This window comes from Megalops cyprinoides, chromosome 4 (genome assembly GCF_013368585.1).
Source record: "Megalops cyprinoides isolate fMegCyp1 chromosome 4, fMegCyp1.pri, whole genome shotgun sequence".
In the NCBI taxonomy this organism is placed as follows: Eukaryota; Metazoa; Chordata; class Actinopteri; order Elopiformes; family Megalopidae; genus Megalops; species Megalops cyprinoides.
Window position 1 is genome coordinate 11,473,748 of NC_050586.1, and position 19,139 is coordinate 11,492,886.

Sequence of the window (19,139 nt, forward strand, 5' to 3'; positions counted from 1 at the left end):
GACGTACGGCGATTTCCCCATGGCCAAACGCCGCATCACCCTATCGCAATCACAGTTGTTATGGCGCATGCAGTCCATTGAGGATGTCTGGCCTGTCCATATAGAGGTTAAAGGGTAATCTAATTTGACCTCCTGAGAATGAGAGACAAAAAAACTAACCTAATCCCACTGCATGCATTTCCTCTGTCTGGCAGAAGGAGATTGAATTAGGATGCTTCTGTTCTGACATGCTTATTTCCCACTCCTACTCACTCCCTGCGCTGAGGAACACATGCTCTTTCCTTGTTCAATATTGTCCTTTGGATCCCCTTGCTCACCCATTCACTTTTATCTCTGTCGCCTGCACAACAGGAAGCAGTTGGAAGTAAACACCAACGAGGAACTCATTTAAGATAAATAGCCAATGACGGTGGTTCAGTGCAGTCCTTTTGTGGGAATGCACAAAGGTGAGATTAACTTGTCAGAGAAGTTACTCGCACCATTGCCTTCCAATAGACAGAGTATATTTGTCTGGCTCCTTGGCCACACCTGAAAAAGATCCTGCATACGGCTGGCAACATGACAATGCCGAGGGACAAATAGTTTGCTGTTTTGGCAATGCAAAGGACATTGAGACTGATGACATAGACTAACTTCACAAAGAACGTGAAAGTGTGTTTTAGGAGTTGCGATGACCACTGGGAGAAACAGGGAAGCAACATAATTTGACTCATTTACAGTGTAGCAGGATCCTTTGCACATTTCAAAAGTGGCAGATTCTTGAGGAAATAAAGTCCAACACTGTGTTGTCTAATTACCTACTGATGCTACTTTTAGAGAAGTATTGAGTCTATTTTCAGCAATAAAATCAGTGATTTACTGAGTAAAGCAGAACAAAATGAAAATTTATCTGAAAATTAACTGCTGCAGTACCAGTTCTCACACCATGTGGTCAGTTAGGGACTGTTATGTGGATTGTTGGGCCTGGATAAGGGAGGTTCTGTATACACTCATTCCCCCAATCATCTTGATCATTATGCAACCACTGACATCAAACCCCACCCATTTTGTGTTGAAGCTGGACACTGATCCAGGACTGGTGCTTGGGGTAAGAATCTGCCTAAACGGCTGACTGCTGGCAAACCTAACAGCTTGTCTTACCTGCATGCGGGGCCTCTCTGTGATCAGGGAGCCATCCTTTCCGTACGAGTAGACGGTGAAGTCCTCGGGAAGGAGCAGCCTGCAAGACCAGAGAAGGCAGTTACGCACAGTTTCGGGAGAGGAGAACGCAGACGGGCTCGGTGAAGCTCAGCGGCCCGTCGGACTAATCCGTGACCCGCGCACCACAGAGAGGACGTGCTGACGATCCATTTTTAGATCGCACCTACAGCTCAGGTGCACCCGAGCGCGGCCAGCGTGAGGGGAGGCGTGGCTGCGACGCCGGCCCCCTCCCCTCCTCTCCGCTGGACGCTGCAGAGGAGCATCTGGTATTTTTCTCCAGTACGTCATCGGGAGCGGCGAGTCCAGCGGGCGATTTGGGTCTGCAGGGGTGGTAATGATTAATCCACAGCAGCGCTTTGATCTGCCAGCCAGCTGCCGGGAACTAACGCTTCCTGCAGAAGGGTGTAAAAAAAGGGGAAAAAAGGAGGGGACGGGTGACCCACCTGCCAAACCCCCACAGCTCAATATCTCATGGGAATGACAGCCGTACTGCACAGCACTGGCCGCTAAGGGAGGGGCTGCTTCCTGTTCTGCATTCTAGTTCTCTGTTAGTTTCAATCCTTACTTCTCTGAAATGCTGATATAGATTTTTCGAAGAATGGGAAAAAAAAAGCCATCCAGGGGGCAAAGACCAAAAAAGAAGCACTCGATCTCGACCTAGCGTTGTCCGTGCACAGCCAGCAGATAAGAGCCGTTGGACAGTCTTCTGTCCTTAATCACATTTCATTGAACAGCATCCTCTGTTTGATGCGGTCTGCTCTGTCCCTAATAGCCCCATGTTCAGAACACCCGGACCACACTCGATACCATTACAACTGTCCCCCAGGAGAGCAAGTGGGAAAACATCAGCTCTCAAATTCCCTCAAAGCACCATTTCAGTAGACATCCTGCCAGAGCTGCCCGCTGCCTAATCCTCACGGCAGAGACTGAAATATATAACTTTAAGTAAGGGACAGGTGCGAGAGGAGCAGGTTCCAAACACAGGGTTTCTTTTGGCACAGGCGCCTGGCACAGTCTGAGGGCAGGGCCACAGGCACAGAGCTCTGCGCCTCTGCAGCAGCACAAAGGATGAGGTGGAGGGCATCCTTCCTGGAGCCTGATCCCTCTCAGGCTCTGCCAGCTTTTAACTTTTATGGATGGAACAGAAACGCTGATGTGTTCCTTTTAATTGCTTTATAAAACATTCCTGTCTCAGTTAATGGACTCCAGACCCAGGGTCTGGGCTGCACCCTCTCCATCCGCCAAAAGCCACCGACTGCAGACTCACCCAGCACAACCCGGGCTGAAAAAAAAATCATTCACACAGACCTTTTTTTTTAATCCCCTCACACTGCTCTCTGTGAGTTATCGGAAGCTCATTCCGAGCCCCAGGCAACCTCATTTACCAGTCGAAGTGTGATGCAGTGGCAGCGGAAGCCTGAATGTGACTGTTTTGTCCCCCCTGATGTCCCATTCCCTGGGCTCGGAAAGCGTTCACCGAACCGAGGCTGCTGCTTCAGGTCAAGTCGATACTTGTGAAAACGCCATGCAAGCTTCCTCCTTCAGGACTAGGAGACCGACACACAGAAGAAGCAACTTACTCGTTTTTCTCGAGGACGACGACATGGTCCTTCCCCTGGGCGCGGATGACATACGACACCTACAGAACACAGAGAGAGAAACATCCATTACACCGTGTGTTTTCATAAGGCATGCTTAAATAATGGCTGAATCCTATCCCCCCATCCCCCCGGCCCACCTCCCATCAACTAAGTTGTCCATTAGGGGAGAGTGTTTATTGGCCGGTGTCCTGTCCTATCAGTGGTGAGATATCCATTGGCACAGTGATGTACGGCATTGGTTTCTGCCCTGCCCTGCCCGCCCATGACACCGCATCACATCTGATAATCTCACCCCACAGTCTCGTGCCCGCAGTTGGCTCATTCACACAGACCATGAGCTTTTCCGCCTCAGGTTACGGAAAGTTCAAAAGGGAGCCGACGGACCACAGACTGCTGCTGCCCAGCATCTGCGAGCCAGCTGTCCTCTCCTACAGCACTATCGAATCAATGAACGTGTTAACGTAATGCTCAGCTAAAGGCTTCGCTCCATAATGACTGCGCCTTTGACCCTAATCTCTGCGTTACAAGGTTGGATGAGGAAAGGTCTGACCTAACTGCAGAGATCGTGGATGGGGACTGCAGAAGCTTTGCGGGATGAAACAGCAGGATGACAGGAATTCAAGAATGAAAAAGTTCCCGAAAACAGCGCTGGTTGTGCGCTCTCTTCGCCCCTGCCAAATTTCTGACACGGCGCCTTTCGATCACATCGTGCCAACGACAGAGAGCCAAAGAAGAGAACACATGACAGGAAAGGACAAAAGGAGAGATGAAGGACAGGCCAGGACAGAAGCTGTGAAGCCAGCTGCTTCTGCCGCGCTGTCCTGGCACAGCTGGTTCTTACCTGACCCCTTCTCTGTGTCTCTCTACCACCCTCAGCTACCACCCTCAGACAATCCTGACTCATGGAGCCCACCATGCCCCTGTGTTTATAGCTCCTCCCATGAACTGACTGCCTGATCGCATAATTGAAAACATCTGCAGAACCAAGAGCGGAGCTGAGTTCTTTTAAACCATGTGATCGCTCTGCGTTGTGTATGCTCTGATGGGGGTCAAGTAGACCGAAACATTAGCATTTTTTCTATAATAAACAGAGGTGCTCTGCAAGTGCAGTGTGTGGGAGTTTTTTTTATCAGATGATAGACCAGTTAATATGTACATCACAGAAAGATTTTAAGGAAGTAAGAATTAATGAATGGAATTTACAGTGGTCCTACCCAATTGTACACGAGTTTCTTGTTCTTGTAGGTACTTGAGTCAATTTGACATGATTATATGAAACACACTGATTGCGGTAAGGATACCAGTAAAAGCTATGTCAGCACAACTGTGTCATTATGATTAATATATGCATTTTAACAGCACTGGACAGGAAAAAAATTAGAGTACGGAATTATAAAGGCATAATATAATGCCTATAATTAATCATTTGCTTTTGTCCAGTGGCAGGGCTCAGATTACACAAGCTCAGAGCCACAAGCTCAGGGTCAGCCACCAATAAACAAGGGTCAGAAACTGTTACCCTTGGGTTGTCATCCCATTTTTCAAGCTCCTTCTGGGCACAGGCAAAGCAGACACCTGCGTCTGCTGATGAAATGTGCAGACCAGCTTCATCTAATTTTGCTAAGGGAGAGTCAGGATGCAGTAACAAAACTGAGCAATTTAATTAAAAACAAACAAATAACCATATGACAGGCTAAATATACGACTGCGGTCTGACCTACTGAATAAAAACATACTCATAAAACCACAGTGAAACCGATGTGTGCAGCCTGTCACAGATTTGCTCCGCATAACACTTCAGCATCGACAGCCTAGTTTGCCCACACAGGTGTGCGGAGAACTGAGCTGCTCCTGCCTGTGTTTGTTGCCGCAGGTATTTGCAGAGCCAAGCCCTAGTGCGTGCTGCTCTTAGTAGCTTCCCCCTCACCGACCGGGCACCTGTTCCTGACAGATGGTTCCTGCGGTGCTTTTGGATCCACAGAAAGGAGGAGTGTTTTTGAACCGAGCACAGGGACGAAAGAGCAACGGGCCAGTGCTAGGAGAGCCGAAAAGCGACGGGCTTTGCCCCTTTCTGCCACTTTTCCTCCATTCAGAGGAGGAGACATGAGCGCAGCAGCTTTGCCCTGGCTCTCTAATGTCAGCAGGCAGCCTCCCGACCCCCCTCATCTGGTGGTACAAACACAGGATCCAGTGAAGCCCATTCACAAAAACACCGTGGAACACTGCATTTTCCCTGCCATGCACGGACATACGCTATAATTTGCCCTGCCCCTGCCAGAGCGGTGTCATTACGCGTTCTAATTAAACAGTCGCTGTGTGAAGAGGAAGGACGAGCGCAGCCTCCTCTGTCCCAGATGGAACGTTCCCGAGTCTGAGCCGCAAGCGTGTTCAAACACGCCGACCAGACACACTGGAACTTCAGAACCCGTGCCCGGCAGGCAAGAATGCTGGATCACCCACAGCACTGCACTGAACTCCACAGCAGCAGAGTGTGCAACCAGCTTGGCTCGGTCTGACATATCTGTCATAGCACTGAACGGAAGTCTTAAACATTCCAGAGTGAATCAAGATATAAGCACGGATTTCACTGGCGAAGGACGGACGAGGGGGGGTGGGACTTCACTTGAACTTAACAAGGGAGGGCCCGGATGGTATTTGTCTGGCTTTTAGGAAGTGCTTCCCCTTTGCCCAGCAGAGTACCACCGACCTCTCCCAGAGCAGGCCAGCCAAGTGCCCTCTGGATTACATAACTGACCCTGGTTATACTTCCAGGCAGATTTCCACCATTATAGCACTGGGAAAGCCAACTGCCCAGTGCAGAGGAGCCAGCCAGCAGGAAGCCTGTTATCAGCAGAGGTACTGTGCTGGGACTGCAGTGGGAAAAATAACCACAGCGCTCACCCAGAAGCCCAGCAGCACCAAGCTCTGGCTGTCAGCCATCATGAGGGCTGCCCTGAATTTCAGGACACCAGGAGAGTGCAAGACTGGAGACTGGAGAAGTGTACCCTTAAACCTAATGCACATTATTATGGAATGCATCCATCTGACTAATACAAAGGCCATATATCAACACCACACAAAAAAGTACAAATTTTAAATATGTTTCTTACATAATGGTATGAAAGGAAGCTTCATGTCTGAATTGTGGTATTTGACCCTTATGCTACATTTATCTCAAATGAAGTAACTAAGAGAAGGGAAGGGAAGCCAGGCTGAATGAGGCGGGCCTGACACAGTCAGTGAGGTTAATATGTTCAAAACGTAAGAATTTGTCATACCATTCCACTAAACAAAGGTAGCAAGTCATGAAACTGCAATGTGTTACAAAGTTAAAGACTTCCTTCCACTGACTAGTTGAATTCAGCCAACTGCATTACATAGCATGGAGCATGTGGTGAGAGGGGGGACAATCTGGGAATAGAGCCCTGGGGTGAATGGGTGAGATGTGCTGTCATTTTGCCCTGGTGCCACACCTTGTCCGAGGCCACATTGTCCAGGTCTCTCCTCTGCTTCCCAATCCGCCTGGGGACGGTCACTTCGTACGCGGACAGCTGGGAGGTCTGGTGGGAGGCTGAGCCTGAGAAAAAAGGTGAAAAAGAAAAGAATTTCTACACTGTATTACAGAGCAAAATGATATTACCTATGAATGGCAAACATCTCTCATCATGGAGGGCTCATCCCTGTTCCCTGTCTATCCCTGCTGAGTGAAATTTCCCCATTTCCTCTAATGTGTCTGCATCACTTTTTATCATAAAACACTCTTTTAGGATTACCAGCAATTCTGCAAAGTGCAATTGATTTTGCACTAAGTGCTGTGCCTCTGATTTTTACTGTCTGAGCGGGCAGCACCTTTGGCTGTGCCACACTGCGGGATCAGACTGAGCCAGCCTCCCTCCTCCCCCAACCTCCGCCTGATTTGTCAGCATGGTCGGAACAGTGCTGGCGTGCCGTTTTCCTGGGGTGATAGGTCAGGACGGGGCAGGGGAAAGAGAGCAGGCGGCACAATGCAGGACACCTTCCTGCAGGAACCCTGAGCCACTGATAGACACCGCATCAGCAGCTCCGCCTGGCGCATGGGCTTCCAGCCCCCCCCCCCCCGAGCTGGCGGGCCGCCAGACTCGGGCCTGTCCTACGCTGCCAATAATGCGCTCACAGTGGACACTCGTGGCCCCTGGTGTGCGAACGACCTTCCTTCCCACAAGTGTAATATTAAATGTGGTTTAAAAAAAAACAAACAAACTCCTTGATTGGATTCTTGTTCTGGCATGTAGCCTACATGGTCTTTGTTCAAAACCGATGCTGTCAGTTGCAACATTGGTGTTCCTGGAAGAGTTTTACTGCTACATGGCTCTGCTATAAGTGGAGAAATGTGATTAACAATGACTGGATGGGAGGATTTAAGTCAAATGTAAAGTGAAAGTGAAGTGAAGTGAAAGTGAAATGAATAACAGTCTACATTAAACACAGTACTAAAGCTGCCCAAAGCCCATTTTCTGATTGACACAGAACACCCTATAATGTTTCACTAGAAAAAATACAATAAAATATAATAATATTTACTTTGTCGTTCACAGCATACCAAATATCTCAAAATTTGTCACAGAAACCTCAATCTATTATTCTATTTTATCACTTTATCTCTGCTTTGATCTCCACAAGACAAATATGAAAATATCCTCCCACAACACTGGCTGAGGCCCATTCTTGTGGTGAGCAGACTAAAACAAGGCTGCTCAGGAACCTCAAGATCACATTCTGCACTCTGCTGCAGAGGGGGCCCAAAGCAACAGCCTCAGGTGACCTGCAGGAATGGCAGCATGTGGTATCTCCCATGATCTTCCCTGACCTGCACTCTAATGAAGTAGTAAAGATGTAGCTTGTATTGTATTATCAATACTGTGAGTAGGGCTGGGTGGTATAGCCGTCCTATTTTTAGCGCAATAACAGCTATCCCTGATGCGGGAGCACACCTCCAGAGTTCAGTGAAATGCTTCCCGGGCAGAAAAATATCACTTGTATCTATATGTTGGTTAACTTACCTATTAGCTTTGAGGTTAGCATATGTTTTCACTCTTTATCTTTGTAGCCATGTGTTTCTATCTACCACACGGAAGCAGCATAGTGCTGTTGCTGTGATATCAACATTGAATAGATACGAGTGGCATTTTTCCCCCGCAAGCAATTCACATGGCCTCGGAAAACTGGAGGTGTGCTCCCGCATCAGGTATGGCTAAAGAGAAAAAATACAGGAAGAAACCTAACGCCCCATGCCGGGGATAGCTGTTATTGCGATGTATCGTGACAGCTATACCGCTCAGCTCTAGCTGTGAATATAGGATTAAACCCCCTTAAGATATAAAGTTTTGAAGGGTTCTGCGAGCCATTTAAATTGTTTCTTTTGTTTACAGCACACAGCCCTCATCTATCTAAATCATCTAATTTAAAGTGGCTCACAACATGACAATCTGTTGAAGGTCAGGGGCTCTGATGCTATGGTGAAAACCCCATCTCAAGAAATCTTGCCACACAATTTATTAAACTCTGACACGCATTTTGGAGGACATTATAGAGGACCATTACATTGATTAAGACTGTACTATACCTTCTTGTATGTATATAACATTCCAGCATTGCTCAGCACAGAGAAACAAGGCATGTTTTCAATTTCAACCTGACCACCCCCAGAATGAAATCAGTCTTTTCATCGGGTACCTGTAGGAGCAGCTGGCCCTCCCATCGAAAACACATTCATCACTGACCGGGTGCCACAATTATGGAAAGGTCAAGGTCAAATTTGCAATCCACATTTCTCTGATTCATACTGAAGTGGATAAATATGGCATAAGCAAAGCCCCAGCAAGACAGACTTCTGTGTGGGAAAACACTGAACTCCTGAATCTCAGACATGGGTGTTTAAATAAAGACTTTGGTTTGGCTAAAGTCATAGGCTGGAAAAAAAATTCTGCCTTTATATTACAGAGTCTAATATACAAATCAACAACAAACAACCAAATGGGAAATTGATTATACATTTGTTTTATTAAACTGTTATTTGCATACTTGTGGTATGCCCTACTTTATTAAATAAAGTAGCAGTCAGGTACTAATGTATCCATTCCAGTGAAGCATTACACTACTCATACAAGTGGTTGCACAAGCATCACATCTTCATTGACCATAATTCTGATCGGGGGAACTTCAGTCTGGCAACAGAACTGAACAGACTATGGTGTGAACAGCTAAGCAGCTTGCTGTGATCTGTGCTACACCTCAGACACTTTCCACGAAATAACTGCAGTAGACAAATAGACTTGATACAAAATCTGAAAAGAACATATGTTCTGCATTATTGTCAATTTGTTTTGCTTCAGTCACCAAAAACAAGGAGTGCAACCTTAAACCTTACTGCAATATCCATTTAATAAGGGTTTCTACAAGCATGAAAATTATGAAGAAAACATAAATAGAGAATATGTTTTGAGGCATGCATGCCTGGCACTGGCCACTTAACTTAACTCCATAGCCAACAAGCGTTCTTGCCTTATGACTTTTGGTGGTTTATTCACCCACATCCACAAAGCTATTCACATGAGCTAATGAATTAAGATGAGGGCAGAATTATGAATATGAACTCCAAGGGATACTCAGATATCTAAAATGTTTTAAGATGGCCTTTTGCATGGCACTGACTTTCAGGACCGAATGGACACCCAGCTGGCAAGTAAACATCCTTGAAAAAAATTAGTCCTCAATTGCTCCCAGCTCTCTCGCCTACTCCACACAGGCCGTTGCACTGGCGGTTTAGCGCTCTTTAATTAACGGGTGTGGGCAAGCAGCTGTGTATATTGTCTGCTGTTACATCTGCACACTTTGTAGGGCGCCTGGACTTCCAGCTTGGTGGGAGAGATAACAGCCAGCATTGTCCTCTCTATTGCCATGGAAACCCATTTCCCACATTGCCTTTACCATGGCGATAAAGTTCAGCCTAAATCAACCTCTGGCTAAACCAAGAGCAAAGCGACTAGCCATAGACACAAACATAAAGAAAGACCGGGACCATCCAGAAAGTCACGCCACACATTTAGAAACAGGGAACGGAAGGAAACATCTGTGGAGGCAGGAATGGAAAAATGTAAAGTCCTTGTAAATGAACAAAAAATACATGATATAGGGGCCACAACAGGATATTTGGGAAGATACATGTCATTTGGCAAATTTAATACAACTAATCAGCCACAGAGAATGCAGTCAGAGTGCACAACTCTGGTGTCCTAATTTTAAATTCTTTTGTATATAAATATTAGCAGACTGCTTGAATTAAATATTAATTGTTGGGAAAAGCCAAAGGAAACAAAATAAAATGATTCAATATCTTGATACAAGATAAACATACACTGAGACTTTGTACTGTAGTAAAGTAAAGTAAGTTTGACTGTACCTCTAATTTGTCACAACCTTCAGCCTGATAACTGCTCAAACATAGCGCTCCTTCAACCCTCCAAAATCTTTATCTTTACACCAGACATAGGATGTGGGCAAATGACAGGAACTAACACCTAAAGAAGCAAATCTATACTGTTTTACAAGTACAACAGTTTAAAAAAAGGACTAAAATAGGTGAGAGGAGAACTGAAAAGAAAGCTTTCCTCACAGACCATTATAGGCACTGGCAATTGTGACAAAGCTGAATAAGAGTTGCCCTGTGGTGACCTCAAAAGTACGAGTAACTGTAAAGTAGGCATTTCCAAAACATACAGATTATTCAAAATAAACGAGCTGACCTTTTGCTCAGAAAAGTTTAAAGTGCTCCTGCATGTCAATTATATGCTCAAGACGCGTAATTTGCTTCTTCCTACAATTCCAGATAATTATCTTGCAAGACAATAATTAATGTAAGTGCAAATAGGCTACACCTTTCTTTATTGCGACAAAAACTATTCGTTAGGTGTTTTTACGTGATATACCACACAACAGAGATTACGGTGATAAATTGTACGAGTGTTAGAATATGGTATCGTGGGGTTTACTATCAAAATATGTAGTTGGAAAACATTACGTTCCTTAACAAGGATCTAACGGATACGTTCCTGTATCCGTTAGATAAGATGCATCGCACTTCATAGCTAGCTAGTCAGTCGGGCACACAATATTCAAAAACAGTTTCACTGGCACGTAGTGAAAATATATCCATCGTTTTCTATCAGGTTGCTTTGCTATATACACATCATCGGTATATACCCAACATAAAACCTCACAGAATTAGACTGGTAAGCTGCTTACATGTGTACCACCACGTCCTCATCCCACCTTTAAAAACTCCTGTAGACTGGCAACAAGTCAAGGGAGCCAACTCGTTTTAAGACAGGCTAATCGACTGGACTCACAAATATCAAAAGAAATGATTTCTCCTGTCAGCCTGCGATTACGATAGATATCAGTTGGGGAGGAACAAGCGCAGAAGCTCAAACATTTAAAAACATACTAGCCAAGCGCTTGTCACTACATGTTTGTGGAAGTTGGAATTTAACATGTTTTTTTTTAGCTAGTAACGTTTGAAACTTCTACATAATGCTTCGTTTCTCTTCATTCGCAGTGGCAGTAACTGTCATAGGACACACATGTCATGATTTACCCGTTGTCTTTTTTCATGATTTACCAGATGTCTTTTTTGTTGCATCTGCGATGTATCAACCAGGAACCTTAATTGCGCGAAAACGTTAAACTGTCATACAGCAAATTTTAACATTATAACCTGCGAGAGTATTTTACCGTGAATGATACAAGTCACAAGCTAGCTAACTGGCAAGCTTTAGCATTTGGTATGAGAATGTAACGTTAGTTGACTCGCCAGCTAACCATCCAAAAAAGTGCCTTTGTAAAACGTAGTGTTGGGTACCTAGCAAAAGAGCTCACAGTAGATACAGTGAACCTCATCTACCGAAATGGGTTAACTTTAGCCATAGACTATTTAATTACAGTTGGCTAGCTTTGTTTTGCAAACCACTGTTTACAAACGAATAATGTTTGGTGTGAATCTGGTGTAAAAATACATTATAAGCACATGTATGCAATTTTTTAACCAGACAAGAAGCCAACGGTTTGACAAGTAGCCACAGATAACAGTCAATTATTAGCTTAGTTAGCTAGACAGATGTCCACCTTTCCTAGCTAGCCAGTATGGATTTGCGCACGACTTACTTCCGCTGCTGTCGCTGGGCTCGAAGAACAACGCAAAGACCAAAACGACTTGAAAGCACTGCTGAGGTAACGTTGTACCCATATTCTTAAATCCAAAAAAGCTGCAGAAAATAATTATGTTCAGTTTATCTTCCTTATCCAGGCGTTGCCTTCCAAGCCGTAACGCTGGTGAAGTCCCTCTCACACATACTGCGAAAAACCCCTAGCAATCTGTTCTATCTTGCCATTATTGTGTTCTTATTTCTAATTAGCGACTGACGTTACAGTTCCTACAATGTTGCTAGTTTATTTATCCGTATTACGATACCATGTGACTATAATAATGACAGATTATGCTGATTCATTGATATGTAGCTTGAACCGTTTGTTCGGACGACTACGAATGGCAAATCCATTGAACTATACTAGAATAGCTTAGATACAACAGAGCATGCGTCAGTAAACAGTTTGGAGTTATATATTTAACCCTTTGCTGTCTCCCGTCACCCTATTCCGGGGTTTCCCAAAGTGTGGTGCGCGGACTGCCTCTAGGGGGTGCGCAAGACTAAAAAAAATGTAATGGCGGAAATGAAAAATAATAATTTTTTAAAATCTAAAATAAACTGTTTGAAGTGTTTTTTTTTAGTTTGCATGCATTTAAAAATATAGCGACTATGTAATCATTAGAATCTAAAATGTCATAGCCTGTTAACCGGATATGCACCTGCCGACCTTTGTGTGGAGTTATCCAGCTTTCTAGCCATTGCCTGTCAATACCGGTAGCTAGCCTAGCCTGTGGCTAACTGAGTATAAGCGTATGTGCAAACATGTACAAATGGTTAAAATCGGGGAAACTGCCGTGCCAAAACGTTGTTCAGCTATTGGATTCGGATATCAGTAATGAGGGAGGAGATGGAAAGATCGAGTGTGAGAAGGGATCGGAGACCAGAGAAAGGGAGGGAATGGGACATGGAGAAATGGAGCGGGAACAGGAGAGGCTATTCCAATTATTATCCATTATTTTGCGTATGATTATACATTAAACTCGATGGCTTCGTGCAGCTGTAAATGTGCTATGTTGCGTCTTTTTTTTTTTTTTTGGGGGGGGGGGGGGGGGGGGGGGGTCAACTTGGTCAGGATGTAGAAGGGGGTGCGTGACCTAAAAAGTTTGGGAACCGCTGCCCTATTCAATGTAACGTTACGGTATGATACTTAAACTAAACCGTTGGTTAATTTGTAACGTTACACCAAGGGCGACATATTTGTTAGTTATGGCATATCTAGGTATTTCACATTAAAGACACCTTACTTGTGTAATGTTAACCGAACTAGCTAGCCAGCTAGATGCTTAAGGGTCATAGACACCTTAGATTACCAAAAAGGATTCGTTAACGGTAATGATTGGCATGGTGTTATTATCATGTAGCCTATATTTCCTAAAATATAAAACAGTTTATGTATAAACGCGGAAACAAGTGAATATCTAACTTGTGAGCACATATTACAGAGCTTGGTAGCTTGCAATACGATATACTAATTCATTCGCCTCGCTTGCTGAATAATTGTTTCTCCCCGGTCCCTTACATGCAGCCAATTGCTGTACAATGACAGTGAATGGACTACGGACATGATGTACATAGCTACTGTAACTAACGTTAGCTAGCGTCCGGCTGTATGGCCTGCCGAAACATTATTTTCTGAAAACGGTGCGTGTGAATAATATTTAGCTAACCCTAGCGACAACTACGACGTTTGGCCTGAAAGTTCTAGCTTGATAAAAAAAATTATCGAATACTCTTGTTACACGAAAATGTCACTGTTAAGCTAGCCACCAGTCATAGCCGTGGTGCAGCTAGCTTGCTAGAGGTAGCTAAGGTAACGTTAGCCAGCAAAGTTAGCTGTGAAATGAGCAACTTTCACATAAAGCAAATTTTAGCGACAGGATCTTACAGGCAAATTAGCTACATATAGCGTTATCAACGACCTTTATACAGTGAGTGTTTTCAGTTTAGTAATATGATTAGGTAGCTAACGTTGGCGTTTGAAAGCTTTCAAAGTGAGTTTTTGGATTGGGTTCTGCAGATGTAGCTAGTCAGCTGTGTGATCATTTTGCCAATTCACTTTATCAACATAAAGTTTTCTCATGCAGATCATACCCTGAGAGCTATACTAACTCTTATAAAAAATAAATAAATCGTAAGCGAGACAGCTTGTCAGACTGGACGGAGAATTTTGAAATTGCTGATTTTTGTTTAGTAGCTCCGGTTGGAATTGGGAAAGAGACTAAATCGCTTTGCCAGATAGTTAATTAATATATTTTTTATATCTTGCAGCGAGAGCAAGCATGGGTTCCGAAGCCTTAATTTTAGAGGATAATGTGGAGAAGATTTTAAACGGGGAAGGATTCGAAATAAAAGAATTAGATTCTGTCCCTGAACAAGTCACCGCTGTAGCCCTGCGGAAAACCGTTTGCTACATTGTGAGTGCCGTCATCTTCAATACAAAGGTAATGCAAGACTGGAACGCTGCCATGGTCCAAGGGAACCGACTGGGGTTGAATTAGCTAATCAAACTAAACTGGTAATTAATTCAGTTAGTGTAATTAACTTTCAAGTGGATTGAAAACCAGACTCCCTATTTGTGGATTTGGCACCGGTGTGTGGAAGTCTGCACTATAGTGCTGGGCTAATGCATGACATTTACAGTAGAATGTATTAAACAAATGAATTGTGTTTACAAAAATACTAAGATATATATTTCTACTTATGTTAGAAATCTGTTAAAATGATATGCTTGGACATTCTCCCAATTTCATATCATACACACCGGTGAAATTTTACCAGAGCACTGAGCGGTTGAGTCTGAAATACCTATGTTTCCATTAATAACCTAACTTGGTACTTAGTCTGAATATGAATCATGTCAGACATAATTACATGTTCACACAATTTCGGGACTGTATGAACGTGTTATTATGCACCATTCCTATCTTTCCTCAACCCAGAATATGAACCCTTACTCGTCTCTCAGTTTTTAAAAAGCATATGTAAATCTTAGCATAATCTGTATGTTATTAAGCTTATGGTATTTTGTTGGTTGTTGACTGTGTTTTCAAAATTTAAAAAATCCCATTGAAATACATTACGATGACATCACTTTATATTTAAAGCATAACTGTCCCTGGCCAATCAGTGTATGCGAAGCATAACCAATAAATTGTCAAGCCATGCACTTGAACCTTACATTGAAAGATTTATAACTCTGACCCTCAACTGATGGCATGGGGGTCCACATGTAGATATCAAAGGGTTAATTTATGGTCTGCATACAGCTCCAAAGTACTTGTAATCAAGTAGCTGATGGAAAAAATGTTGCACAGTAATTCTGTGAGACCTTAGGCTGGAAGTTTAAGTAATTGCTGTAGCAATACCCAGTTTGACATATTCAAGTTTACCTACATTTTGGTTGCTCTGACACATGCATAACCCTGTTAAAGCACAACAAAGACCAGGGTAGATTACAATGATAGAGAAGTGCATGGACCCCCAAAACAGCCTACAACCACGCATGTGAGGAGTGATATGAACTCCAAATGGACACTTTATCAAAAATGATCAGCAGCAACAACAACTTTACCCCCTCATACAGACCCCTGAAAACAAACAATGGCAACTGAACAGGACACTGGGAAAAAAAAACCCCACCATGTCCAGGGAAGCCACAGTATGTTCTCACACTCGTGGCTGCTGTCTCATTCCAGATGCTCTCAGGACACATGTCAGCTGGCAGTAATGACCGTCAGTTGTTCCAGCTAGCTCTTGAGCCAACTGTAGATCCCTCCAGACTTTCTAGCCTGGTTTGAAGCAAGCAAAATGGCAGCCCACAGGAACTTGGCAATTACTATTTCAATGAGACCCAACCATTCTTACTATTCTTAATAACACAACTATGATTTCTTTAACAGACTACCTCATTCACCAATGTTTGCATTTTTATTTCGCTAGTGTAGCATGTTCCTGCCAGCTTACTCTGCTGATGCTGTCTAGATAGTGGTTTGTATGTGGTTACAATCCCATGTACTGCTTGTTTTTAATTGGCTTAATTACCACAGACCAACCATTTCTTAGCTTGTATGCATCTAAACCACAATTTATGGTGTGCTGTTCTGATATTGGTTCATTAGGATTAATGTTTCTAAGGGCTGTGAAAATACTGCCACATTCAGACCTCCTCAGACACTTCAATTTTCTGATTTGCATTTTAAGATTGTTGCTGGTAGGACATTTTGCACTGTCACTTGTTTACATATTCTGCCCCCCAGTGGCTACAAAATAAATTTCAAGCTGTAATTTGAAAAGCATGGTCATTATATTTTGGGCACCATGAAAAACAAGTATGATGGAATAATGTGAATATTTGCCATGGCTATAAACTGAAACAAACTTATCAAAACAACACAGTTGGCATACACGTCTAACATTAGCAATGTTTCATGCCTTCCGAGTAGCCCTGACTCTTAATGGACTGAACTTGCCATGTCTTGTGGTCACCTTGGTTCACAGAATGAGGTGCTGATGATGCAGGAGGCTAAGCCTGAGTGCTACAGGCGCTGGTACCTCCCAGCAGGTCGCATGGAGGAGACCGAGAGCATCGTGGAAGGCATGAGGAGAGAAGTGAAGGAGGAGACCGGACTGGACTGCCAGCCCATCACCCTGCTGCTGGTACAAGAACAGGGGATGCAGTGGATCAGATTCGTTTTTCTGGCTGAAGTCACAGGTTGGACTAAACCAATTACCTGCTTGCTTTTATCCAAGGAATGAAGAAAAGATTTAATGGGATATACTTGTTCAGGAGGTGCTGTAACGTGTAGACTGCATGCTTTCCATATAACTACTAATATTGTTGACTTTTTATGTTTTTTTTGCTTGTGTTGTACTCTGCGTCACTTGTAAGTCACTCTGGATAAAAGCATCTGCCAAATGAATAAGTGTAAATGTAAATAACAGCAGGTACCGATCCTAAAATGCAGCTTGGCTGTTCTCTGTTAATTAAATACGGTGTCTTGCCTGACCCATGTACCATGTTTGTCCACTAGGGGGCACCCTCAAGACAGAGGAAGAGGCTGATGCAGAGTCAATCCAAGCTCAGTGGTGGGACAGAGAGTCCCCACTCCCACTGAGGTGTCGGGACATCCTGTGCCTGATTGATGCGGGTCTAAAATACAGAGAGAAGCCCTGGTTCTCTCCAGTCCTTCCTGCAGACATCCCTTGCCACATCATCTGTCAGAGACTTCTCCTGACCTTCTGCAACCCCGATGGAGACGTGTGGGTCTTGCTGGGCAGTGCTGGAGACCTGCACCTTCCTGTCACCCTGTCTGTCAGATCCCATGCAGTTACCTGGTCCAGCCACAGACTGGTAAAGGAGTGCATGCCCTCTTCCTACAACCAGCTCAATGTCAAAACCTGGGGCATTCTGGGAGTGCAGCACAATGGGAGGATCCCAGGGAAGACGGATGGGATTTGCTTCAACACGCTGGTGTCTGTGGGGTACACCAGCGAGGCGTCAGAGGCCAGCCAGCCACCTGTGCTGGAGGGCCCTGGGTTTCAGTGGCAGAAAGTGGACAGTCTTCCCTTAAGGGACAGGATTCGGGAGAGAATGACCTCTGGGTCCCTCCTCCCACTGCATAATCTGTATTGCTGAAGGGGAAACTTACTTAGGAGTCAGAGGCCATGGTTGCATTCCAAACCCCTCCCTCATCCCCATCTCCCCTCATTAAGGGCTCACTTGAAACGTCATCCCTGAGTGATTACTTTACTAGCCAGGGTCAGGGGGGAGCAGTGACCTGTGTTTTGTCTGAAATGCACTGCAGCATTGTGACACAGTCAATCTGTAATTTAGATTTGATCTACAAGCATGATGCAGATACATCAGTTACAAGGCAGTGCTCATTTTGGGGACACACACTGTATATACAAGGGTGTACTACTGAAAACATCCCAGAGTTCTGTAGATGCCACAAAGGCATCTTTGCTGAAATATACTTCAACGTTTATCAGTTACTCAATTAAAATTTATATCAGTCTTTTCTGCCAGTATGTAAAAATACAGAACAACCTCATTTACAAGGAGATTGAGATTTAGGTTTCTATTTTAGGACTATTTAAATATTTTCAGATATAATCACTTGTGTAAAGGCAATGCTTTGAAAGCAGGTACATTGTTCTACTCCCATTGAAATGCTCAAGACAGTGGCTTGGAATGCAGCCATTGAGTGAATGCTAACTGGGGTGGGTATCTGCTAAGGATGTTACAAAACCTCCAATATGTATCCAAGAACAATAGGGCTTACCTCATGGACAGTAAACTGCAATATTCCTTCAGGTAAAATAGCGATATTTAATTTGATGGTTTAACAGATGATGTATTTCTTCAACTGAAAGCAAGGTTCAAAGATTTTACGTAATGAAATGTTTCATTCTGAGGAGGAATAGTTTTTGATACTATATAATGCTTTATTGTATGTTTCTGCTGTATAATGAATTCTATACCTCTTTATTCTGGTTTAATACAGTCCTCAATAGAGGCACTGTGTTGCAGTGGCCTGTATGTAGCCTTATGAGTTCACCTGCTTCTGCATCACCAAGTCAGGGGTTCATTAAGGCCTCACAAGAAACTACAATCAGTGATTACTTCAATACTGTAACTTACTTTTTAATGCTCCAGTTCCAAGGACCCCTCATCACAGGGTAGTGACCCTGTGTAGCTGATGACAATTTCATACAGTTACATCCCTAAAGAATACTCAAGTAGAAGGTTTAAGAAACAGCTCTTCATTGCAAAGTAGCCAATAAAACATTTAAATGTATTTTCCAAAACTTTGTTATATGAAGGAGTCTAATATTAGTACATTTATCCACATACAGAGGCTGCCAGCAGGCTGGAATGTATTGTTTGCAAATGGTTGCATGGCTCTTCTTTCTAATTTATGATTGTGCATTATTGCATGAATCATTGATTGACAAAAAATAAAAGGGACAAACTCTGGAGTTTAATGCTCTTGCAGTTGGACATTTTAAAAACTGTACAACGAACAGTGAGAAAAGGAATCCTGTCCGTATTATAGTAAGACATGACACACTCTTCCCAACACTCCAAAGAAAG

At 43.8% G+C, this 19,139-nt stretch overlaps 2 protein-coding genes across 3 annotated transcripts in view; one reads left to right on the forward strand and one right to left on the reverse strand.

Annotated features, from left to right (window-relative positions):
• LOC118776269 (disintegrin and metalloproteinase domain-containing protein 9-like) overlaps window positions 1–12,393 on the reverse strand; it is a 32,100-nt gene extending 19,707 nt beyond the window's left edge. For both annotated transcript variants that reach the window (XM_036526472.1, XM_036526471.1), the window contains exons 1-4: window positions 12,000–12,393; window positions 6,275–6,378; window positions 2,781–2,839; window positions 1,141–1,219 (exon numbers count right to left, since the gene is read on the reverse strand). In XM_036526472.1, coding sequence (XP_036382365.1) covers window positions 1,141–1,219; window positions 2,781–2,839; window positions 6,275–6,378; window positions 12,000–12,081 — 324 coding nt within the window. In that variant the 5' untranslated portion in view covers window positions 12,082–12,393. The remainder of the gene's footprint in view (window positions 1–1,140; window positions 1,220–2,780; window positions 2,840–6,274; window positions 6,379–11,999) is intronic.
• A 1,155-nt stretch (window positions 12,394–13,548) lies between these two features.
• nudt18 (nudix (nucleoside diphosphate linked moiety X)-type motif 18) lies at window positions 13,549–18,317 on the forward strand. The gene is made up of 4 exons (XM_036527940.1): window positions 13,549–13,684; window positions 14,312–14,484; window positions 16,541–16,754; window positions 17,074–18,317. Exons 2-4 carry the CDS (start codon window positions 14,323–14,325, stop codon window positions 17,676–17,678), a joined length of 981 nt encoding a protein of 326 aa, XP_036383833.1. The 5' UTR covers window positions 13,549–13,684; window positions 14,312–14,322; the 3' UTR covers window positions 17,679–18,317.
• The last annotated feature ends 822 nt before the right edge of the window (window positions 18,318–19,139 follow it).